The sequence below is a fragment of the Oncorhynchus mykiss genome, chromosome 16 (genome assembly GCF_013265735.2).
Source record: "Oncorhynchus mykiss isolate Arlee chromosome 16, USDA_OmykA_1.1, whole genome shotgun sequence".
Lineage (NCBI taxonomy): Eukaryota > Metazoa > Chordata > Actinopteri > Salmoniformes > Salmonidae > Oncorhynchus > Oncorhynchus mykiss.
Window position 1 is genome coordinate 8,604,001 of NC_048580.1, and position 25,836 is coordinate 8,629,836.

A 25,836-nucleotide genomic window follows, 5' to 3' on the forward strand; every position below is an offset into this window, starting at 1 on the left:
TTCCAACATCTGCTCTACTCTGCTGTCGCTCCCTCTACCTCACTTTTCCAGTTTCAAAGCCATCGGTCTTTTCTTCCAACACAGGCTTCGTCTCTCCTCTTCCCTCCACTTCCATCCTTTCTTCTCCACCTCCCTCCTCTCTCTGAGTTTAAAGAGCTTCCCCAACTATAAAGCTCATTCTGCAGTCTTACAGATACTGTATACCCTTCCATTGCACCCAGGCGTGTACAGACTACACACGCACGCACACACGCACACACGCATAAAAGGGTAATATATGAAGGTCCAGAGAAGAACAGAGGAGGGATGCATTATGTGGAGGTGGTGTATAAGTTCTGATGCCTCAGCTGGGATATTTCTCTCAATTCAATGGGATTTATTGGCATGGGAAGCAAATGTTTGCATTACCAAAGCAAGTGAAATTGATCATTTAAAAAAAATACTTAAATAATCAATCACAAATGAACAGTAAACATTACACTCACAAGTTTCTCTCTCTCTGTCCCCTCTCTGTCTCTCTCTCTCTCTCTCTCTCTCTCATTAGCTCTGTCTCCCTGCTGTCCTCATTATCCAGGTATTGGAGGGCCTTAACAATGCACCCTGAGACAGAGAGACATGAGGAGGGGGTGTGAAGAGGGGGAGGGAAATGAAGAAGAAAGCAATGATACAGGGGGAGGCAATCTATGTAGAACTACAAATGACATATTCAGGTAGTGGTATAAAAATACAGTAGATTGTGCCTTTGCCTTTGTGGCGCGTACCGGTATACACGGCACAGATGGTGCGTGGGACACAGGAGAAATGATTACCCTCTTTTAAGCTTAGAAGAAATATTTCAGAGTGCTTTTGAAGCACTGAGCTTTTGTAGACTTTTTCCATGAGAGAACATAGTACCGTGTACAGTGTGAGATGAAGTAGGATTTGAACTTCTCTTTGGACCAAAGGGAAAGTACACACCTACCTGCCCTCAAACAAGACTTCATGTACAGCATAATAACCTATAGTAACTCATGAATTATAGCTCCTGAAATGGTAAGGATGGGTTTCCGCAGCTGCGGATTACAAACCATAAGTCTTTAAAGGACAAAAACAACATGGGCAATCACATTTCAATATTTATGGGTAATAGGGAGAGCTTCTGGCATGGAACTGTGTGGGTTTGGTTGGGGAAAAATCTATCAAAAGGGGATCCTGCTCAGAATGCCAAAGAAGGTAGCTTTAATCATCTTCTTAGCAAGACATCAGTCGGTTGCTAGGTTACAAGTCAGTCCTGAGAAACTGTTAATGTGAAACGCTTGTAATGGTTTGCTGTGTATAATATGAAAGCACGCAGCATACTAATTTTGAGGAAATGGCTGCAGTTCTTTACTTGCCTTTGGTAATGACAGGGATCATATGTTCTACTCCCTAGATCTATTTGTCCCTTGACCCAGGGCCTTTTACAATCATTCATACATTATCTTGAGACATGCAGAATGTAATCAGGAGTTGAAAGTTACCTCCTCCAGCACTACATCCTCACAATCAGACAATGTAGTAGCAGGTAATGAAGAATCAAAGTTAATGTGTACCCCAATAATACCGCAAGCATTGTTGTCACCTTTTCAACTTTCAAAAACCAGACCGTTTCCCCTCACTCACCTCCGTATTATCCCTACGACGTTAGAAGTTCATCAAAACCGGTGTCAGAAATATGTTTTTCTGGAAAAGAGCTCTGCTAAATGTCTAAAATATAATTGTAAATATTGACTCTCAAATGAAATAATACCATGCTATTGTTTGAGGAGAGTGCACAATTTTGAACATGAAAAGTTATAAAAAAAAACAAATTAGGCACATTTGGGCAGTCTGATACAAAATGCTGAAATGCAATGTTTCATTGGATCAGTCTAAAACGTTGCACATACACTGTTGCCACCTTGTGGCCAATATGTAAATTGCACCTGTGCTGGAATAATACATTATAGCGGTTGTTTTTTTCTTTGTATTATCTTTTACCAGTTCTATTGTGTTATATTCTCCTACATTCCATATACATTTCCACAAAACTCAAAGTGTTTCCTTTCAAATGGTACCAAGAATATACATATCCTTGCTTCAGGGCCTGAGCTACAGGCGGTTAGATTTGGGTATGTCATTTTAGATGAACATTTAAAAAAAGGGGCAGATCCTTTTAATGCAGTTCCACCTCCAACACCCCCAAATCAACATTATGCAGATGTCAATCTGATTGAATCCAGCCCTTAAACCGTGTTCAAATTAGCAGTTTGAAGTGAATCAAATCAAATTTTGCGGCTTATCTGGTTCGAACCTGTTCATTTTCCTACAGCCTGAAAAGCCAAAAAGCACATGGAATTGGATATTTCAAGCCACATTTCAAAACACCTTCGTTGGTGGTTTGATGTCAGATAGAAATCTGATTCCTGGCCATGTGACATGTGTGAACGGTCAAATTAGACTTATTTGGTGTAACGGCTGTCTTCCTCCCCCGGCGAGTAGTAAGGATTGGAGGACCAATGCGCAGCGTGGTACGTGTTCATACTCTTTATTAAAACAAGCGAACACTGAAACAAAACAATAAACGACACGTGAAAGATCCAACCGAAACAGTTCCGTGTGGAACACACAGACACAGAAAATACACACCCACGAAACACAGGTGGGAAAAGGCTACCTAGGTATGATTCTCAATCAGAGACAACTAACGACACCTGCCTCTGATTGAGAACCATACCAGGCCAAACGTAAACACAACATTGAAACGGAACATAGACAACCCACCCAACTCACGCCCTGACCATACTAAAACAAAGACAAATCAAAAGAACTAAGGTCAGAACGTGACAGTACTCCCCCCAAAGGTGCGGACTCCGTTTTTGGCCACAAAACCTGAACCTATAGGGGAGGGTCTGGGTGGGTGTCTGTCCGCGGTGGCGGCTCTGGCGCGGGACGTGGACCCAACTCCACCATAGTCTTTGTCCGCCTCCTCAACCGCATACATGGCCTCTTTCGAGCGGCGACCCTCGCCGCCGACCTCGGACTGGGGTCCCGAATGGACAGGAGATTCCGGCAGCGCCGGAGTGAAGGACGACTCCGGCAGCACCGGAGTGACGAGTTATTCCAGCAGCTCCTGACTGACGGTCGGCTCTGGCCGCTCCTGGCTGACGGACGGCTCCGGCAGCTCCTGGCTGACGGGCGGCTCTGGTACCTCCTGACTGACAAGCGGCTCTGGCACCTCCTGACTGACAGGCGACTCTGGCAGCTCCGGACAGACGGGCGACTCTGGCAGCTCCGGACAGACGGGCGACTCTGGCAGCTCCGGACAGACGGGCGACTCTGAAGCTCACGACAGACGGGCCACTCTGGCAGCTCAGGACAGACGGGCGACTCTGGCAGCTGAGGACAGACGGGCGACTCTGGCAGCTGAGGACAGATGGGCGACTCTGGCAGCTCAGGACAGACGGGAGACTCTGGCAGCTCAGGACAGACGGGAGACTCTGGTAGCTCAGGACAAACGTGAGACTCTGGCAGCGCTGGGCAGAAGGAAGTCTCTGGCAGTGCTGGACAGGCGGGAGCACCTGTAGGGAGGAGACGGAGAGACAGCCTGGTACAGGGGGCTGCCACCGGAGGGCTGGTATGTGGAGGTGGCACCGGATAGACCGGACCGTGAAGGCGCACTGGAGGTCTCAAGCACCGAGCCTGCCCAACCCTACCTGGCTGAATGCTCCCCGTAGCCAGGCCAGTGCGGCGAACCGGGGACACCATGCGTAGGGCTGGTGTCATGTACCCCGGCCCGAGGAGACGCACTGGAGACCAGATGCGTTGAGCCGGCTTCATGGCACCTGGCTCGATGCCCAACCTAGCCCTGCCGATACGAGGCGCTGCTATGTACCGCACCGGGCTATGCCTGCGCACCGGGGACACCGTGCACCTCACGGCATAACACGGTGCCTGCCCGGTCCCTCTCTCTCCACGGTAAGCACGGGGAATTGGCGCAGGTCTCCTACCTGACTCCACGTGTCCCCCCCCAATACATTTTTGGGGCTGCCTCTCGGGCTTCCAGCCGCGCTGCCGTGCTGCCTCCTCATACCTCCGCCTCTCGGCTTTCGCTGCCTCCAGCTCAGCTTTGGGGCAGCGATATTCTCCAGCCTGTGCCCAGGGTTCCTTGCCGTCCAGAATCTCCTCCCATGACCAGGAGTCCTGAGATCGCTGCTGCTACCCGTAACCACGCTGCTTGGTCCTTTGGTGGTGGGTGTTTCTGTAACGGCTGTCTTCCTCCTCCACCGACGAGGAACGTGACATTTGGCATATAGTGTTGCTTGCTAGCTACTCTGTTGACAGTTCTACAAGAACATGTGGTAGCCAAATAGCTTGTTAATTGTTTACAAACAAATGAGTGAAAATGCTGGAACGAGAAACAGCTAGCTAGCAAGATAGTTGACTGATGTGGCCAAAAAGGACTAGTTTTGAAAGTTGGATCATCTTGTCCTTTGAGGCTTTAAAATTGTTCTAACACTATGATTTAGAACATTCAAACTGAGACTGGGAAACGTCCATGGCAAGCGTTGTTATCACCTTAGTTTGATACATAACTTCTGAGTGATAGGAAGCACACGCACACCCACCAATCAGCCTACGCCACTGTGCGCACACCCATCGTTACTATGACAACTAGCATAGCCATGTCAGCAAATGACTGCTGTCTGAATTACACACAAATTTGAACAGTCAGTATTCCAAAACAGATTTGAAAAACAACACTGATTTGAGCATTAAGGCCTGCAGTGTGAACAAGGCGTTGGTGTGGTTGCTCGCTGGGCTCAGACCTCGGGTAATTAACTCTGACGGAGTTGATGAGCTACTAATTAAATGTGCATCTGGATCTGGCGTCTGTCATAAAACAAACGTCTGTTAGCTGTCTCTCCAATTGGAGGATTATCAAGAGTGAGAGATATTGATTCTGGAACCTTGTTTTTGAGGGAGATACGGTTGGAATGAAGGATTTAAAAGCAACATTTTCATCGTAGAAGCGATCTATTAAAAATAACATTCCATGTTTATTCCCCAGGTATTTTTCAGTTGATGGCAGTTCCTATTTTTTCCTCAAAGAATATGGACTTGAATATTTGGCCTGTTCACATGGACACTTCAAGCCTGTTTATTGTAGAGAATAAACATTTTAAATCTTGCTATCATCATCGTATCGCTGTGTATTGAGTTTTAGCTAAGATCCCCACTAAGATGCCAATACGATATGTCAGATCAGAGCCAAAGTAGATGTCAGTCCCTCTCTGGGAGTGGAGATCCCGTCAGCTCAACCTTTATTGACTAGTTTGCAGATGGATTAGAGGTAAAAAAATAAAAAATAAAAACTGCAGCAAAGATCCTTCTGAAAGCAGTATTACACAGATATCCACAACATAGATTGGCATAGGCCTGCAGGTCTTCATAGAGGTGTGTGAAGGAGAGCGGGAACATTTAAAGGATTTCATTACTAAACTAATAGAATTACATGGTCAAAATGCTAACTCAACAAATACTTTTACTTGGAATATGTGAAATATGGAGATCTATGTGTTTCTCACTCATATCCTTCATTGGTTATCATATTTACTGTGTGGGTTGAGGAGAGGAAGGTGTCAGTTTGTTGTAGGACATGTGAGCGTTTCCGTGGATTGCAGCCCAAACTGGTCTCCTTCTTTGCCCTTCAAATGACAATAATGACAATGACAATAATTCTCTCTGAGGACAGAACAGGAACGACAAAGGAACATGGACAAATGGAAAAGCAACGACAGCTTAAACTAAATATTTCAAGAACATAAAAGTCCTCTGTCTGCTCTCAACCTTGTCAGCATTAAAACTGGAGTGAAAGAATGAGAAGTATTGTATTGTGGAACGAGACAGACACTGCGTTTTCACATGTGGAGACAGTTTGAAAGCTCTTGATTATTTTACAGAAAGCCTTGTAGTTGGCCCGATTCCCTTTTCTCACAGTGGAGATACCTTCGGTCCCTGTACCCGCCCGCCTGGCCTTCTTAGGTCTACCTTTTCCAGCTGACTCTCCCATCCATAGATTCCCTTTGATTGGAGCGTCATATTTTCATCTAAATGCTGATGGGTTAAGGGGTGTCAAACTCATTCCACGGAGGGCCGAGTGTCTGAGGGTTTTCACTCCTCCCTTTTACTTGATTGATGAATTAAGGTCACTAATTAGTAAGGAACTCCCCACACCTGGTTGCTGTGGGCTTAAATGAAAAGAAAAATCACAATCCTGCAGACGCTAGGCCCTCCGTGGAATGAGTTTGACATCCCTGGGTTAGAGGATCGGGTGCAAATTGAAAATATTTTGTATTTGTGGGGGCCGCTTTGTTTGCTGTGAGAATTGGCCTTCGCATCCACAGGAGTTCAATGAATTTCAACAAGGTCTGAAATAGATCTGAAATAGCATTAAAGTTAGAGATATTAATTCAGATGCTAGTGGTAAAGTACTCCGGTTGCCTGCGTCTTGTGGCACATTTCTTATCGCGGTAAGGCTGTCATGTAAAGCTGCCTGTCAGGGTGACATACTGTATGACAGGGATAAGTGTGACCCCTGCTGAGAAAAACAAGGTCACAGTTGTCAGGGTGACATACTGTATGATAGGGATAAGTGTGACCCCTGCTGAGAAAAACAAGGTCACAGTTGTCAGGGTGACATACTGTATGATAGGGATAAGTGTGACCCCTGCTGAGAAAAACAAGGTCACAGTTGTCAGGGTGACATACTGTATGATAGGGATAAGTGTGACCCCTGCTGAGAAAAACAAGGTCACAGTTGTCAGGGTGACATACTGTATGATAGGGATAAGTGTGACCCCTGCTGAGAAAAACAAGGTCACAGTTGTCAGGGTGACATACTGTATGATAGGGATAAGTGTGACCCCTGCTGAGAAAAACAAGGTCACAGTTGTCAGGGTGACATACTGTATGATAGGGATAAGTGTGACCCCTGCTGAGAAAAACAAGGTCACAGTTGTCAGGGTGACATACTGTATGATAGGGATAAGTGTGACCCCTGCTGAGAAAAACAAGGTCACAGTTGTCAGGGTGACATACTGTATGATAGGGATAAGTGTGACCCCTGCTGAGAAAAACAAGGTCACAGTTGTCAGGGTGACATACTGTATGATAGGGATAAGTGTGACCCCTGCTGAGAAAAACAAGGTCACAGTTGTCAGGGTGACATACTGTATGATAGGGATAAGTGTGACCCCTGCTGAGAAAAACAAGGTCACAGTTGTCGTGAGAAAAAACGTTATCCTATAATTTGCGTTCCCTTTAATATATAAAATATCACTTGATTGAACATGTACAGGCAAGGAAGCTTTCTTGCCTTCCTTATAAAGTGTCCAAAAACCCCACCTTCAACTCTCACTCACTGCCCTTTCAAACTCATGCAGGTATGGATGAGTCATATGTCAGCTGTACCATTTAACTATATAATAACATACAGCATATCATTTTTCACACACGTCAACCACCAGAGCACAAATATAGTTGTTCCAGAATAGTGTTGCCTGTTTAAAAAAATATGGATGGTTTATTTTGACCCTACTGCAACAACAATTATAATCAGTCACCATGTTGTCCAGCTTCTCATAGAAGTCAATGGAACACATTCTACATCCAAATATGAACAGTGGTATATATTTTTTTAATGAACAACACATTCATTCACATTCATTCTCATTCATTCACATTCATTCTCTTTCTTTCACATTCATTCTCAATCTACAAACATAGTTATAGTATTCATTTATCCTGTCAAATGCTTGGTTAAGTGGGTTTTCTAGTCTGAACTTATCACGAAACAGTGGTGGTTTACAACTTGTTCAGAATCTACTGAAAACATTAGACAGCCTAATACAAAAGCCAACTGGTACAGACTGGTCCATATTACTGCCTTTAGAATTATAGCTTATTTACAATCATCTACGAACTAGCCATCAGCGACCAAACTTATGAAACAACTGAACAGAAACACAAAATCTCATTAATTGATTGTGCTTTTTAAAACCACTTTTTAAAACCACTTCTTCATTTTTAGAAATGGAACACTTGTCTAACATTGGTTTTGATTGATAGCTATGAGTAAGACTGGAGTTACAAACGGTCGTTTTTTACATTTATATATTTATAAAGTTATTACAGGGTCATCCTGGTTCCATCACCTGTGGTTGTGTTGTGTCTCTCAACAACAGAAGTTGTGGAGACATTGATCGGATCAGTCCTGGCGTTTTACCAATGCAGTAGAAGTTTCTAGAATATGAGATGTGTTGGCTGCCTGAGCCTCTCTATTCTCAAATAGCCCATGTCCCCTCATATGAATCACACCCAGATTGTGGTGGACAAGGGGAGCTGGTGCTTAGGGCGTAACAGGAACAACAGTAGAGTAGTTTGCCAATTTCACAGCACACTACCACAGCTGACTCAGTCTTAGTGGGGTTTGTGTCTACTGAAGAACTCTAGTCTCTTACAGTACAGTACCACTCTTCGATCTGGTGAAGTCTGAAAATGCAAAAAAATGTGAGTGTACCTTTTGTTTGACTTAAAATCATACAATTATCGTCCTGTTATAGTCGGCAGTCTTTTCCCATCCCTTTCCCCCCCACACACACATACTCCCCCAACACAAAGGGTCGTTGGTTTGATTCCCGCTGGGGCCACCCATACATAAAAATGTATGCACACAGTAAGTCACTGGATAAAAGTGTCTGTTAAAAGGCGCATGTATAAACTAGCGATGAGATGTTAGTATTCTCTGCTGACTCACTCCCAAGCTACCTGTTAGCATGCTAGCTAGCGTTAAACAGTCACTTCGGTCTTGCTGCCTGTGCGGTAGTGCTGCTGGGGGATGTAGTGGAGCTGCTCCACAGTGTGGGTCCTTCTGGAGGCAAACTGCTGTCTCTTATTAGTCGTGTGGTTCATGGCTAGCGTGTTGGAGTGCCCCGCTGCTCCTGCTCCTCCTGCCGCCCCTGCGTTGCTCGAGGCGCTGGGATGGGGGTGCATTTTTGTCATCTTGTAGTGGTCCATGAGCGGTGTCGTGGGCATGAACACATCCGGGTGCGAGATGGCGTGCGACATCGACTTGTCGTTGTTGCCCCGGAAACCGCCGGACGCGCGCTTCAGTGACATCATCATTTTGTCCGGCGAGATCAAAGGATCCTGGGAGTACAGGCGATCTTGGGAGTAGAGGCGGTCTTGGGAGTACAGGCGGTCTTGGGAGAAATGGCGGTCTTTCGGGTACATGTGGTCTTGAGATTGTAACAGCCTGTCCTTGGAGTACATGCGGTCCTTGGAGTACAGCCGGTCCTGGGACATCAGGCGTTCCTGGGACCTCAGCCTCTCGGCAGACAGTAGCTGCTCATCAGACAGGATACGTCCTCCTTGCCGAGTCATCCCTATGCCCTGGTAGTCTGGCTGGGGTTCTCTGTTTGGGGACAGGACCCGGTCCTGGGACATGGCCCTCTGGACACGAGGAGGCCTCTGTCTCCTGGGGGCCTGCTGCGCCTGGGGCTGCTGGGGTGGGGCCTGGGACACCTGGGGCTGGGGGGGCTGGCTCTGGAGCTGCTGCTGCTGGAGGAAGGGGTGAAGATAGTCAACTGTTGATGTATTCAACGTCTTCGGACTTTTGCAACTGCGTTAACTAAACAGCACCACTGCGTAAATAGACTGCATCTCCATATAAATACGTACACTATTCGCTGTTTTTGTATTTTTTAATTGAATACAGTAGATTACCGTATAATGTACAGTAAAATACTATACATTTGTTTTAAAGCACATTGTAAGACCTTTCTGTAATTTCAACAGTAAAACACTGTAGCATGTACAGTAAAATACTATACATTTATTTTAAAGCACATTGTAAGACCTTTCTGTAATTCCTACAGTAAAACACTGTAGCATGCACAGTAAAATACTTTAAATCTGTTTTACAGTATTAATTATGGGAAAATTGGGAGCGGGGAAAGAGTCTCTGTCTCATGAACATATTTTAATGCCTTGTAAGATGCTATATTTGTTGCAACCGTTAGTTAGTGTGCTGTACCAACTGAAGTGATATGTGGTAGTGTTTCCCTAATAATTACGTTTATATGGGGGACAGATCAGAGTGGCAGCAAGTCTCAACCCTTTAATGGTGGAATGTTTAGTCATGTCCTTTTGCTCTGAAGTCGATATAGAAGTCTTTGTTAAAGTGCAAGTGATGTAAAACACAAAATATTAGTTGGTGTAGTGTAATATATAATTAAACATTCACTATTAGCAATTACTGATTTTATTTTCAATCCAATTCAATGATTCAACAAACAATTCAACGAACAATTCAACGAAAGTACTGTATTGCTGGTTTGCTATATATTTACTTCAGCGTACTGTAAGTATTGGGGCATTAACATATTTTAAAGCGTGCTTTGTAAGTGGCTATATTTCTTGTACCCGTTAGTGAGAAAGCTGTACCAATTGAACTGATATGTGGTGGTAGTTCCCTAGCAATGACATGTTCAGTATATAGGGAACAGATCAGAGTGATAGTGGGTCTTCAGCCTTTTAATGGTTGAATATTTACCCATGTCCATATTACCTGTTCTGTCCTGTAATCACATCCAGTTTGGAAGCCTTTGTTCAGGCCTCTAGAAGTGCAAGTGATGTAAAACACCTAGTATTCATTAATATGCTGTAATATGCTAATTCTTACCGCCAACCTGCTTGCTCTAATCCTTTGCAATTACAGTAAAATACTGTATAAATAATTTTCTTGTGATTTAATATTCACTTTTACTGTGTTTCATTGCTCTGGCATTAAGTTAATGTGAATATCTCAGTATTGTATTGGCACTATACAGAGATGGTCAGAGATTTATCGTAAGATATCTTGTTGTAATTACAATTATTTTGAAGACCAATGTATCCCTAACTACAGTAACATTGTCAGTAACGACTACAGATACATTTTATTTACTATGACTGTGATTCGTTTTTTCTTTATCAACCTTGGTGGAATGTAAGTTGCTAAGGACAACGGCACCTGCTAAATGTCCAAAATGTAAAAATGAAAACTTGCAAAGAACACTGGGTAATATGCCGCTGCGTGGGTAATTCCAGTAATATACTGGAAATTAGATTATTGTAACATTTTTGGTACTGTAACATGGATTAACATCAAATATATTACCGTAGCTGTACTGTAAAATACATTACAGTAACTTACTGGCCAATTGCTGCCAGTGAGTTATTGTATATTTTACAGGAAATGTTTTACAATGTAGATGCCGTACCTGTTCCTGGTTCATTTTAATGACGTGTAAGGGCAGGGTGCTTCTGGCTGCCAGGTCAGGGAGGTGACGCTTGCGGGTGTAGTAGTCGTCGACATCTTTATCCGCTGAGGAGAGACAGCAAGACGAAAGACAGAGAACAGGTGGATTAGGAGAGAGAAAGAGGAAGGGAGAAGGTAAAGAGAGAGTAGGAGGAAAAGAGAGAAAAATGAAAAACAAAAGAGAAGAATAAAGGGTTGCTCAGAGAATAGAGGGACTGAAGGTTGCTCAGAGAATAGAGGGACTGAAGGTTGCTCAGAGAACAGAGGGTCTGAAGGTTGCTCAGAGAATAGAGGGACTGAAGGTTGCTCAGAGAATAGAGGGACTGAAGGTTGCTCAGAGAACAGAGGGTCTGAAGGTTGCTCAGAGAATAGAGGGACTGAAGGTTGCTCAGAGAATAGAGGGACTGAAGGTTGCTCAGAGAATAGAGGGACTGAAGGTTGCTCAGAGAATAGAGGGACTGAAGGTTGCTCAGAGAATAGAGGGACTGAAGGTTGCTCAGAGAATAGAGGGTCTGAAGGTTGCTCAGATAATGGAGGGACTGAAGGTTGCTCAGAGAATAGAGGGACTGAAGGTTGCTCAGAGAATAGATGGACTGAAGGTTGCTCAGAGAATAGAGGGACTGGAGGTTGCTCAGAGAATAGAGGGACTGAAGGTTGCTCAGAGAATAGAGGGACTGAAGGTTGCTCAGAGAATAGAGGGACTGAAGGTTGCTCAGAGAATAAAGGGACTGAAGGTTGCTCAGAGAATAGAGGGACTGGAGGTTGCTCAGAGAATAGAGGGACTGAAGGTTGCTCAGAGAATAGAGGGACTGAAGGTTGCTCAGATAATAGAGGGTCTGAAGGTTGCTCAGAGAATAGAGGGACTGAAGGTTGCTCAGAGAATAGAGGGACTGAAGGTTGCTCAGAGAATAGAGGGACTGAAGGTTGCTCAGAGAATAGAGGGACTGAAGGTTGCTCAGAGAATAGAGGGACTGAAGTTTGCTCAGAGAACAGAGGGACTGGAGGTTGCTCAGAGAATAGAGGGACTGAAGGTTGCTCAGAGAATAGAGGGACTGGAGGTTGCTCAGAGAATAGAGGGACTGAAGGTTGCTCAGAGAATAGAGGGACTGAAGGTTGCTCAGAGAATAGAGGGACTGGAGGTTGCTCAGAGAATAGAGGGACTGGAGGTTGCTCAGAGAATAGAGGGACTGGAGATGCTCAGAGAACAGAGGGACTGAAGAGTCAGAGGATATTAAATGTGATGTACAACCTTTCTAGAATCTCGGCCCCATCTGTGATTCTACCAGTGTTTCTGGCTGAGGGCATGAACTTTCCAAAGGTTGTGTAAAAGTCTGTAAACAAACAGTGTCATACAGCATGCACCAGACAGAAATGTCATACACAAAGAGGATGCCATTCATGTGAAAATAATTTTAAATGACACCAAAAGTTCTTAAGATGAAAATGCTGCATGTTCATACATTATCAAACAGAACACGGATAGTGGTTGTGAACAAGAACAGGTCAGGAAATACACTACATGACCAAAAGTATGTGGACACCTGCTGCTATAACAGCCTCAACTCTTTTGGGAAAGCTTTCCACTAGATGTTGGAACATTGCTGCGCAGGCCAGTCGAGTTCTTCCCCACTGATCTCAACAAACCATTCCTGTATGGACCTCGCTTTGTGTACGGGGGGCATTGTGATGTTGAAACAGGAAAGGGCTTTCCCCAAACTGTTGCCACAAAGTTAGAAGCACAGAATCGTCTAGAATGTAATTGTAAGATAACGCGTTTCCACTGCTCAAGAGGTGGTACAACACGCTTCACAGCCGATGCTTGGCATTGCGCATGGTGATTTTAGGTTTGTGGGCGGCTGCTCGGTCATGGAAACTCATTTCATGAAGCTCCCAAGGAACAGTTATTGTGCTGACGTTGCTTCCAGAGGCAGTTTGGAACTGGGTTGTGAGTCTTGCAACTGAGGACAGACAATTTTTACACGCTACGCACCTCAGCACAGTCCCGTTCTGTGAGCTTGTGTGGGCCTACCACTTCGTGGCTGAGCAGTTGTTGCTCCAGGACCTTTCCACTTAACAATAACAGCACTTACAGTTGACCAGGGCAGCTCTAGCAGGGCAGAAATGTGACGAACTGACTTGTTGGAAAGGTGGCATCCTATGACAGTGCCACATTGATAGTCACAGAGCTTTTCAGTAAGGCCATTCTACTGTCAATCTTTGTGTATGGAGATTTCATGGCTGTGTAGTTGATTTTATACACCTGTTAACAACGGTTGGGGCTGAAATAGCCGAATCAACTAAATTGAAGGGGTGTCCACATTCTTCTGCATATATAGTGCATGTTCATGCCTCCAGATTGTCTTGGAAGGATGTGTGATATCACACCCTCACACCATGTATGTATTAAGCAGCAGACTCATTGGGAACCATGCATCAATCATTAGTCATGCGTAGAGATTCGACATAGTCACACATACACACACAAGCACGTGCGCTACACGCACAGACACACAAACACACACACACAAGTAAAGCTGCGGCATAAAATCTCCAAAATATACATTTTTAAAGTTCACCCCCATAAAGACATAATGAGAGACGTCACTGGACAGTTGATGTCCTTGGGAGTCTCTATTCTTTCTCACTTTCTCTTTTGAGTGTATTACTGCTAAAGTGAGATGGAAGGTGAACGTTAATAGCATTCGTCCGTTATTTATAGAATTATGACAAAAGACGTCTCCACTTTGCACAGAACCCAGAAAGAGAACACCAAGCCGTGTCAGTTACGATAGGGTCACAACAACAAAAAATGTCAGGCTGATCGCTACCTGTACACAAACGTCAATTATGACAGGACGCTCAAAGGGATTTAGCTAAGGTACATTACTTGATGAATAATGAAAATGAGACTAATCACAATGAATCGGTTAAATACAAATCTGATTAATGAAAGAGTCAATAAAAATAAGACTTCATTCTGAAGCAGTTATTTTTAGATGAGAGAACAAATGTAGATAAAGGCATGGCCAATTCAGGCTGAAAAATCTTCTGATAAAAATAATGAATAAATTACTTTTGATACATACTGTGCGTAAAAACACTGTGTGCTGTACTTTGAATGTATACATCAATTTACATTCATAAGTAGAAGCTGAGATTTTTTCTTTTTCATTATACCATTAAGCCTCGGGCTTTATCCCACATGATCTTTCAGTAGAAAGACACTAGCTGACTAACAAAGAGAACTGCATGGTGCCTTTTGGATATTTGCTGCTGTAAATGATTTGCTTTGCAAGCAGATAAAGACAGCTAGACCGGCTGGCATCGGCTGAGGACAGTTTTACATTTCAACATAGAGGAAGAGATTATTCTACAGCTTTCACTGGGCTGGATTATGGGCCCCGACCATAGTCGCGAGAACTAGGTTGTCCTGCAGCACTCCCTGATAAATTGAAATCAAAAAAAAAAAAAAAGTGTATTGTATGAAACAGCTTTCCAGGATAACAACATTCAACGTGCCAACACACATTGAGACATTTTCCCAAGAACTAACATTTCCCAAGCGCGGACATTTTCCAAGCAATGACATAGCATGTTCCAATCAATATGCAGACACAGTTCTGTTAGATTCACACTGTAGAACATTGTTTGATTGATGACACCCTTCCTTATATGTGACTCGTTTCAGGAAACTAGGCGTATGTCGCACGTCACCACTTCACAGGAGAGCAATTTGAACGTAAACATTAATCTTTATCAAAATTCGTTTTTTTTGTTGGCATAAATGCCTTCTGGAATATGTGAACTTTCATGTGCCTTCATAACAAACTCGTATTCAATCCATAAATACGAATACTTTTCTCAACAACATTGATACCCTGAATTTTAATAGCGCTATTTAACAGCCGTTATTTTCCTACTGACAGATCAGTTGGGAAAAGTGATGGGCTACTTTCTACACACGCCACGGTCAGTGTGACGAGAGTACCTTGACACAACGCTGGCCAAACAAGATGTAGCTATAAAACTAAATGAAATTAAAGGGTTCTAGTCTGCCGTGAAGCGTTCATCCATGTATACGGGTAAGAGTGTTCGCTACATCTTCAGATATAAGTTTCTAATTTAGTCAGAAAGTTGTTTTTTATTTGCAAGTTAAAGCATACTGTTCGCTAGCAAACATTAACTTGCTGGCTCGCTAGCTAACGTCAAGTGTATGATCTGTGTAGTAATATTATTCAAATCAGCAATCCATTTGCATTTCTAGTTATAGCCTAATGTTAGCCAGATAACATTGAACTTAGTTTGTTAGCTTTAGCTACCTGCAGATTCATACTACAGCTATGACAATGTTTGTATTGGTAGTAGTATGAGTTGGGACCATGCCGGTTCATTATTCAGCTACCTAGCTAGCTACATGTCTAAACAAAAGAATGCACTTCGGCTGGATAATTACATGACCCATCAAATTCGCCAGGTGTGTCTGGGGGTGATTGCGGCCATCTATTGTATTTCGTGTACATGTCTAGACAATAGTGACCCATCCTCAGTGTGTGAGGGGTGGTTATAGCAGTTCCTTCACATGACCCATCAATTTAGACAAGTGTGTCGGGTAAGCATCATCTAATAATGATAAAATATTAATATAATATTTTTATCTGGACACTTTCTGTTTTTGATGTTGCCTCTATGCCAGTACTGTCACTGTACCGTTTACACATTATGTGTCCTGTGCATGTGACAAATAAACTTAGATTTTATTTGATGAAGTGTGTGTTTACCACATGGCCTCACATGTGAGTCCTTAAATAGATGAGTGTGACTAAGGCTTAAGAGGCTGTGAACAATGCTGAATGGGTGTAGACAAAGAAGAGCTCTCCAGTAGGTTACATATGTGGATCAACAGTAGACAATAACAAGAGACACCTGAGACAGGATCAGTATAACGATGGTGACCCACTCTAGAGATGGCTGATGAGATCAGTATAACGATGGTGACCCACTCTAGAGATGGCTGATGAGATCAGTATAACGATGGTGACCCACTCTAGAGATGGCTGATGAGATCAGTATAACGATGGTGACCCAGTCTAGAGATGGCTGATGAGATCAGTATAATGATGGTGACCCACTCTAGAGATGGCTGATGAGATCAGTATAACGATGGTGACCCAGTCTAGAGATGGCTGATGAGATCAGTATAACGATGGTGACCCACTCTAGAGATGGCTGATGAGATCAGTATAACGATGGTGACCCACTCTAGAGATGGCTGATGAGATCAGTATAACGATGGTGACCCAGTCTAGAGATGGCTGATGAGATCAGTATAATGATGGTGACCCACTCTAGAGATGGCTGTTGAGATCAGTATAACGATGGTGACCCACTCTAGAGATGGCTGATGAGATCAGTATAACGATGGTGACCCAGTCTAGAGATGGCTGATGAGATCAGTATAATGATGGTGACCCAGTCTAGAGATGGCTGACAGGATCAGTATAACGATGTTGACCCAGTCTAGAGATGGCTGTTGAGATCAGTATAATGATGGTGACCCACTCTAGAGATGGCTGATGAGATCAGTATAATGATGGCGACCTAGTCTAGAGATGGCTGATGAGATCAGTATAACGATGGTGACCCAGTCTAGAGATGGCTGATGAGATCAGTATAACGATGGCTGACAGGATCAGTAAAATGATGGTGACCCACTCTAGAGATGGCTGACAGGATCAGTATAATGATGGTGACCCAGTCTAGAGATGGCTGACAGGATCAGTATAACGATGGTGACCCAGTCTAGAGATGGCTGATGAGATCAGTGTAACGATGGTGACCCAGTCTAGAGATGGCTGATGAGATCAGTATAACGATGGCTGACAGGATCAGTAAAATGATGGTGACCCACTCTAGAGATGGCTGATGAGATCAGTATAACGATGGTGACCCAGTCTAGAGATGGCTGATGAGATCAGCATAATGATGGCGACCCAGTCTAGAGATGGCTGATGAGATCAGTTTAACGATGGTGACCCAGTCTAGAGATGGCTGATGAGATCAGTATAACGATGGCGACCCAGTCTAGAGATGGCTGATGAGATCAGTATAACGATGGTGACCCACTCTAGAGATGGCTGTTGAGATCAGTATAACGATGGCGACCCAGTCTAGAGATGGCTGATGAGATCAGTATAACGATGGCTGACAGGATCAGTAAAATGATGGTGACCCACTCTAGAGATGGCTGATGAGATCAGTATAACGATGGTGACCCAGTCTAGAGATGGCTGACAGGATCAGTATAACGATGGTGACCCACTCTAGAGATGGCTGACAGGATCAGTATAACGATGGTGACCCAGTCTAGAGATGGCTGACAGGATCAGTATAATGATGGTGACCCACTCTAGAGATGGCTGGCAGGATCAGTATAACGATGGTGACCCACTCTAGAGATGGCTGATGAGATCAGTATAACGATGGTGACCCAGTCTAGAGATGGCTGACAGGATCAGTATAACGATGGTGACCCAGTCTAGAGATGGCTGACAGGATCAGTATAACGATGGTGACCCAGTCTAGAGATGGCTGTTGAGATCAGTATAATGATGGCGACCCAGTCTAGAGATGGCTGATGAGATCAGTGTAACGATGGTGACCCAGTCTAGAGATGGCTGATGAGATCGGTATAACGATGGCTGACAGGATCAGTAAAATGATGGTGACCCACTCTAGAGATGGCTGATGAGATCAGTATAACGATGGTGACCCACTCTAGAGATGGCTGACAGGATCAGTATAACGATGGTGACCCAGTCTAGAGATGGCTGACAGGATCAGTATAACGATGGTGACCCACTCTAGAGATGGCTGTTGAGATCAGTATAATGATGGTAACCCACTCTAGAGATGGCTGTTGAGATCAGTATAATGATGGTGACCCACTCTAGAGATGGCTGATGAGATCAGCATAATGATGGCGACCCAGTCTAGAGATGGCTGATGAGATCAGTTTAACGATGGTGACCCAGTCTAGAGATGGCTGATGAGATCAGTATAACGATGGCGACCCAGTCTAGAGATGGCTGATGAGATCAGTATAACGATGGTGACCCACTCTAGAGATGGCTGTTGAGATCAGTATAACGATGGTGACCCACTCTAGAGATGGCTGATGAGATCAGTATAACGATGGTAACCCACTCTAGAGATGTCTGATGAGATCAGTATAACGATGGCGACCCAGTCTAGAGATGGCTGATGAGATCAGTATAACGATGGTGACCCACTCTAGAGATGGCTGACAGGATCAGTATAACAATGGTGACCCACTCTAGAGATGGCTGACAGGATCAGTATAACGATGGTGACCCAGTCTAGAGATGGCTGATCAGATCAGTATAACGATGGTGACCCACTCTAGAGATGGCTGACAGGATCAGTATAATGATGGTGACCCACTCTAGAGATGGCTGACAGGATCAGTATAATGATGGTGACCCAGTCTAGAGATGATTGACAGGATCAGTATAACGATGGTGACCCAGTCTAGAGATGGCTGTTGAGATCAGTATAATGATGGTGACCCACTCTAGAGATGGCTGTTGAGATCAGTATAATGATGGTGACCCACTCTAGAGATGGCTGACAGGATCAGTATAATGATGGTGACCCACTCTAGAGATGGCTGATGAGATCAGTATAACGATGGTGACCCACTCTAGAGATGGCTGACAGGATCAGTATAACGATGGTGACCCAGTCTAGAGATGGCTGATGAGATCAGTATAACGATGGTGACCCAGTCTAGAGATGGCTGATGAGATCAGTATAACGATGGTGACCCAGTCTAGAGATGGCTGACAGGATCAGTATAATGATGGTGACCCACTCTAGAGATGGCTGACAGGATCAGTATAACGATGGTGACCCAGTCTAGAGATGGCTGACAGGATCAGTATAATGATGGTGACCCACTCTAGAGATGGCTGTTGAGATCGGTTGTAGGCTCAGGTCCTTTACTTTGTTAAACGTTTAGTGAAACACCATGTGAGCTCGGTGTGTGTGTGTGTGTGTGTGTGTGTGTGTGTGTGTGGGCTGTCTGAATAAAAAAAATCCCCTTACAGGAGTTTTAGTAGCACCGACTTTGAGTTGTAGCCTGCACCATAGATTCATATCCCTCCCTTTGTTCCCGTGCCAACAGTGAAGTACAGGGCAGCTATGATGCGATTACACAAGCCTTAAGGAATATTTGCATTACACTTCTGCAATATGATGAAATGAGACCTCATTCGGCTGCAGAAGCCAGCGTAGGACACTGAATCATTACAGAGCGGCTGCTAGAGCGCAGATCAGAGATTCATGTGGTTAAATACTCTAAAAGAAAGGGTGGCTGATGCCATTGCTGCTTCTCTCTAGATAAATGTTTAAGGGGAGACGGTGAGAGTGTGGCGTATATGGTTTTCAGGAAGCGGTGACTTGTCGGACGTTACGGAGGAGAGTGGACGACATGTCATTTTTTATTTTCTGCGGCCTCTCAATTCAGACGCTGTTTATGCCTTCGAGAGTCGAGGCTTTCTGGAAAGGTAGTGAACGCTGGTGCCCTTCTAATGAATAGTATGACACTTTCAGGAGAAAGTGTCGTGTCGTTGCATCTTTAGGGGCATATGGTGTAATCCCTCATGAACGTTTGCCAGTCGAGAAACGAGCCGAGTAACGAATGCAGAGTTTTAACATGCCAGATCAGGCCGTAATTTATGCAGTATAATTTTTAACATGCCAGATCAGGCCGTAATTTATGCAGTATAATTTTTAACATGCCAGATCAGGCCGTAATTTATGCAGTATAATTTTTAACATGCCAGATCAGGCCGTAATTTATGCAGTATAATTTTTAACATGCCAGATCAGGCCGTAATTTATGCAGTATAATTTTTAACATGCCAGATTAGGCCGTAATTTATGCAGTATAATTATTAACATGCCAGATCAGGCCGTAATTTATGCAGTATAATTTTTAACATGCCAGATCAGCCCGTTATTTATGCAGTATAACTTTTAACATGCCAGATTAGGCCGTAATTTATGCAGTATAATTTTTAACATGCCAGATCAGGCCGTAATTTATGCAGTATAATTTTTAACATGCCAGATCAGGCTGTAATTTATGCAGTATAATTTTTAACATGCCAGATCAGCCCATTATTTATGCAGTATAACTTTTAACATGCCAGATTAGGCCGTAATTTATGCAGTATAATTTTTAACATGCCAGATCAGGCCGTAATTTATGCAGTATAATTTTTAACATGCCAGATCAGGCCGTAATTTATGCAGTATAATTTTTAACATGCCAGATCAGCCCGTTATTTATGCAGTATAACTTTTAACATGCCAGATTAGGCCGTAATTTATGCAGTATAATTTTTAACATGCCAGATCAGGCCGTAATTTATGCAGTATAATTTTTAACATGCCAGATCAGGCCGTAATTTATGCAGTATAATTTTTAACATGCCAGATCAGCCCGTTATTTATGCAGTATAACTTTTAACATGCCAGATTAGGCCGTAATTTATGCAGTATAATTTTTAACATGCCAGATCAGGTCGTAATTTATGCAGTATAATTTTTAACATGCCAGATCAGGCCGTAATTTATGCAGTATAATTTTTAACATGCCAGATCAGGCCGTAATTTATGCAGTATAATTTTTAACATGCCAGATCAGGCCGTAATTTATGCAGTATAATTTTTAACATGCCAGATCAGGCCGTAATTTATGCAGTATAATTTTTAACATGCCAGATCAGCCCGTTATTTATGCAGTATAACTTTTAACATGCCAGATTAGGCCGTAATTTATGCAGTATAATTTTTAACATGCCAGATCAGGCCGTAATTTATGCAGTATAATTTTTAACATGCCAGATCAGCCCGTTATTTATGCAGTATAACTTTTAACATGCCAGATTAGGCCGTAATTTATGCAGTATAATTTTTAACATGCCAGATCAGGCCGTAATTTATGCAGTATAATTTTTAACATGCCAGATCAGGCCGTAACTTATGCAGTATAATTTTTAACATGCCAGATCAGGCCGTAATTTATGCAGTATAATTTTTAACATGCAGAACATTTAAAAAGAGGCAGTGGCAGCTCTATCAGCGTTACTGCTAATGGTGAACTGTGCTGTGGTCGGGACCTACTCAGTCTCTTGAGGGAGGAGTATCTGTTGAGGTCGGCCTTGACGGCGGCCTCGTAGGTGGGCGGTAGGTGGGACAGGCTCTGGAAGGAGCGCGAGGAGGACAGGTCGTATGGCTCCGTCTGTGAGGTCAGGATGCCACTCATCCTAGTGTTCTCTGGGGAGACACAGCAAAACAAACAAGAGGGGGAGAAAATGTTTTCCTAAAAAAAATATACGGCGTCAGACCAAAGGCAACGATGGTAGAGCACCTCTGCTGAGGAAGGGTGGAGGGAGGTACGAGAGGGAGGGGAGGTGGTCATCTGACAGAAACTTGTTTAGGGAGTGTTTGGTAGAGTCTGGGTGGTGGGGGGGGGGGGGGGGGGGTGAGTTGAAAGTAGGAGATGGGCTAGGGGATGTGGGTTAAGAGGCACTCTGGGAGCATTTGACACTGTCTGGTACAGTAGGTAAAGGGTGTGACAGGAGAGGTGACAACGGCCCCAAAACAATACCAGACCAAACAACAGATGTCTGCTTCACAGTGACCCTGACTGTGACAGTTTGTGTGCTGTCATTTGAGGAGTGGTGGAATGGGGAGAGGGCTAGGACAGGGCAGCGACACGCTTGTCTGACTGATATAATGTGATGCCAGAGAGAGAGATGGGAAAAGGGACTGTGGACCCTCTTCACCCCTTTTTTTTTTTTTCTCAAACTCCCCTCTTCAGTTTCTCTCTCCTTCTCTCTCCTAGCTCCTGCTCTCTCCCCCTCTATCTATCCCTCCCTCTATTTTCTCTCCATCCCTCCCTGTCTCTGTCTCTCTCTCTCTCTCCTGTGGGCTGTGAGTCTGTCATGCAGAGCAGCAGAGAAGTGGGCAGCAGGGTGCGGCTCATGTCCAGGCTCCAGTGATAAAGTGAGAGAGGGATGAGAGAAAAAAAAAAGGAGAGAATGAGAAGATACAGATGGAAGGAGAGAAGGGGATGGCGGGGTAGGAGAAGAGGGAAGGAGGGAAAGCAAAAAGAGAGAGAAATAGTCAAGAGGGTGGAATAAAGATAGAGATGAAGAGAGAGAGAGCGAGAGGGACGTAAAAAAGGCCAGATGGGAGGAGTTTCGGGAGGGCAACACTGTCCATACTCTCTCAACACAGGGAAAATAGACAATGTGACATGCTGTTAGCTACCTCCAGAATCAGAAACAGACTGCTGAATCACCAGGCACATTACGACTGAGGAATGTGTACTGGGGAAGGTACAACGGCTGAAGGGTGGGCGAGTGGGAGGAAGGGTGTGTTTGAATGGAAGGGTGTGTTTGAATGGAAGGGTGTGTTTGAATGGAAGGGTGTGTTTGAATGGAAGGGTGTGTTTGAATGGAAGGGTGTGTTTGAATGGAAGGGTGTGTTTGAATGGAAGGGTGTGTTTGAATGCGAGTACAATTATGTTGATTTATGTGTGAATAAGACTATGTGTGTATAAGTGCGTGTGTGTGTGTGTGTGTGTGTGACTTACCACGTCTCAATGATCGGTGAGCTACCCCACCCAAGTGAAAAACAGACAGTTCAGAAACATGTTGATGGTGTGAAACAGCATTCTGACCAAACCCAGCCAACACACTCCCCACCAACACACACCCAGCCAACACACACCCAGCCAACACACACCCAGCCAACACACACCCAGCCAACACACACCCAGCCAACACACACCCAGCCAACACACACCCAGCCAACACACACCCAGCCAACACACACCCAGCCAACACACACCCAGCCAACACACACCCAGCCAACACACACCCAGCCAACACACACCCAGCCAACACACACCCAGCCAACACACACCCAGCCAACACACACCCAGCCAACACACACCCAGCCAACACACTCCTCATTCATGACCATAAGTCCAGGAATAAACTAATGATGTCAACAACTTGTATGTATTTGGAACAGACCGATTATCTAATGTGCCTTTAAATACAGTTATAATGAACCTTATGAATGAATACATAGTTTTTTTTATCCCCTCTTTGATTGACAGAAAGCCAGTGGTTGCTTCATGGAGGACAGCACAGGTTGCAGTGTATCTAAGCAACACGGCACATTGGTACAACAAGCCCTTTTTATGTGGCTTGTGATTGAAGTGTGTGCCTTTTGATGTGTTTTGATGGAATGAATTTCTATTGTTTCCCAATAGATTTCATAGGGATTTCTTCATGGATCACACGTTGAATTGTCACACACACGAGGAGAAGTGTTCGCGACTACAGCATCTCCTTAAAACCCAGCGGAAGTCCTAGAGGGGAGAGGCTTCCACGCAGGGTTGAGCCAACGCTTGAACATCAGAATACAAGCCAAAGAGGCCAATCCAATGTTAAACAAATACAAAGGCAGTGGATTATCTCTCCTTTTCTTTCTTCCTTGTCCTCTTCTCACCCTTTGTCCTTGTGAAACCAGCTTCCTTATATCTCTCCATCAGCCCCTAAACCCGGCTCTTGTGAATGAATAGAGACAATTGGTATCAGAAAATCCCTAAATTCCATTTGTAATGAAACCGGGGCTGATATCCTCAGCGAGAGCAGAAGGTTAGAATAGAATCTTATAATGACAGGGTCAATCATCTCAGGAGGAACCTGTTTCTGTGGTAGAACCATATAGCCGAGATGCCCTGACCTTAACAGGATGCTACTAGCTTGATGTCCAGCCGATCGTATTTCCCTTTAGCAGGTGACAGACAGAGGCTAGGCCGAGGTTAAATGGCTTTTCATTCGCTCTGTTTAAAGGAATACATTGTCATAGTTATGAAATGTAACACTTCTATGATTCTATAGTTCATTAAAAAAAATTGATATAAGAGAATGGATGTGGAGAGATCGATGAGCAGGCTGGTATCATTAGTAGCATACTGTACAGTATAAAGAATGTTTTAAAGTGAATTCCCAAAACCGGGGCTTGATTTTTCAGGAGAATGGCCATTTGTCTCTGTATAAATAACTCGGTGGCTCTGTTTTCAATATCCACACTAAGTAACGTACTGGGCATGAATTCTCTGTCGTAGCCTATCCTGCAGTGGATACTGTAACATAACCCTGTGTCTGGGTGCAGTGCTGTTAGCTGTCCTTACCATTATGGGTGCGTGTTGGGCTACCTAGAACCACATGGTTGTAGTTGTGCTGGTGGGTACCTGTGAAAACAGCAATGGAGACGATCATTCAACGTGATAAGCATATCAGATATTGTATCTGATCAAAAGTAATGACATGGTTTAATACAAGGGGAGATCTAGTGACGGCATCATTAAAGGGATACAAGGGGAGATCTAGTGACGGCATCATTAAAGGGATACAAGGGGAGATCTAGTGACGGCGTCATTAAAGGGATACAAGGGGAGATCTAGTGACGGCATCATTAAAGGGATAGAAGGGGAGTTCTAGTGACGGCATCATTAAAGGGGAGATCTAGTGACGGCATCATTAAAGGGGAGATCTAGTGGCGGCATCATTAAAGGGATACAAGGGGAGATCTAGTGGCGGCATCATTAAAGAGATACAAGGGGAGATCTAGTGGCGGCATCATTAAAGGGATACAAGGGGAGATCTAGTGGCGGCATCATTAAAGGGATACAAGGGGAGATCTAGTGGGGCATCATTAAAGGGATACAAGGGGAGATCTAGTGGCGGCATCATTAAAGGGATACAAGGGGAGATCTAGTGGCGGCATCATTAAAGGGATACAAGGGGAGATCTAGTGACAGCATCATTAAAGGGATACAAGGGGAGATCTAGTGACGGCATCATTAAAGGGATAGAAGGGGAGTTCTAGTGACGGCATCATTAAAGGGATACAAGGGGAGATCTAGTGACGGCATCATTAAAGGGATACAAGGGGAGATCTAGTGGGGCATCATTAAAGGGATACAAGGGGAGATCTAGTGGCGGCATCATTAAAGGGATACAAGGGGAGATCTAGTGGCGGCATCATTAAAGGGATACAAGGGGAGATCTAGTGGAGGCATCATTAAAGGGATACAAGGGGAGATCTAGTGGAGGCATCATTAAAGGGATACAAGGGGAGATCTAGTGGCGGCATCATTAAAGGGATACAAGGGGAGATCTAGTGGAGGCATCATTAAAGGGATACAAGGGGAGATCTATTGGAGGCATCATTAAAGGGATACAAGGGGAGATCTAGTGACGACATCATTAAAGGGATACAAGGGGAGATCTAGTGGAAGAATCATTAATTAAAGGGATACAAGGGGAGATCTATTGGAGGCATCATTAAAGGGATACAAGGGGAGA

General features: G+C 44.2%; 1 protein-coding gene across 5 annotated transcripts in view; it reads right to left on the reverse strand.

The window, feature by feature from the left end:
* Nucleotides 1–7,534: 7,534 nt before the first annotated feature.
* LOC110491311 (protein shisa-6) overlaps nucleotides 7,535–25,836 on the reverse strand; it is a 123,992-nt gene continuing 105,690 nt past the window's right edge. Inside the window, exons 5-9 of one of the 5 annotated variants that reach the window (XM_036946090.1) lie at nucleotides 24,660–24,719; nucleotides 23,046–23,066; nucleotides 21,569–21,721; nucleotides 11,322–11,425; nucleotides 7,535–9,615 (exon numbers count right to left, since the gene is read on the reverse strand). In XM_036946090.1, the coding sequence (XP_036801985.1) occupies nucleotides 8,848–9,615; nucleotides 11,322–11,425; nucleotides 21,569–21,721; nucleotides 23,046–23,066; nucleotides 24,660–24,719 (1,106 nt within the window). In that variant the 3' untranslated portion in view covers nucleotides 7,535–8,847. Of the gene's footprint in view, nucleotides 9,619–11,321; nucleotides 11,426–21,568; nucleotides 21,722–23,045; nucleotides 23,067–24,659; nucleotides 24,720–25,836 lie in introns of all 5 variants that reach the window. The other 4 variants (XM_036946089.1, XM_036946091.1, XM_021564672.2 and 1 more) reach the window with 4 other exon arrangements.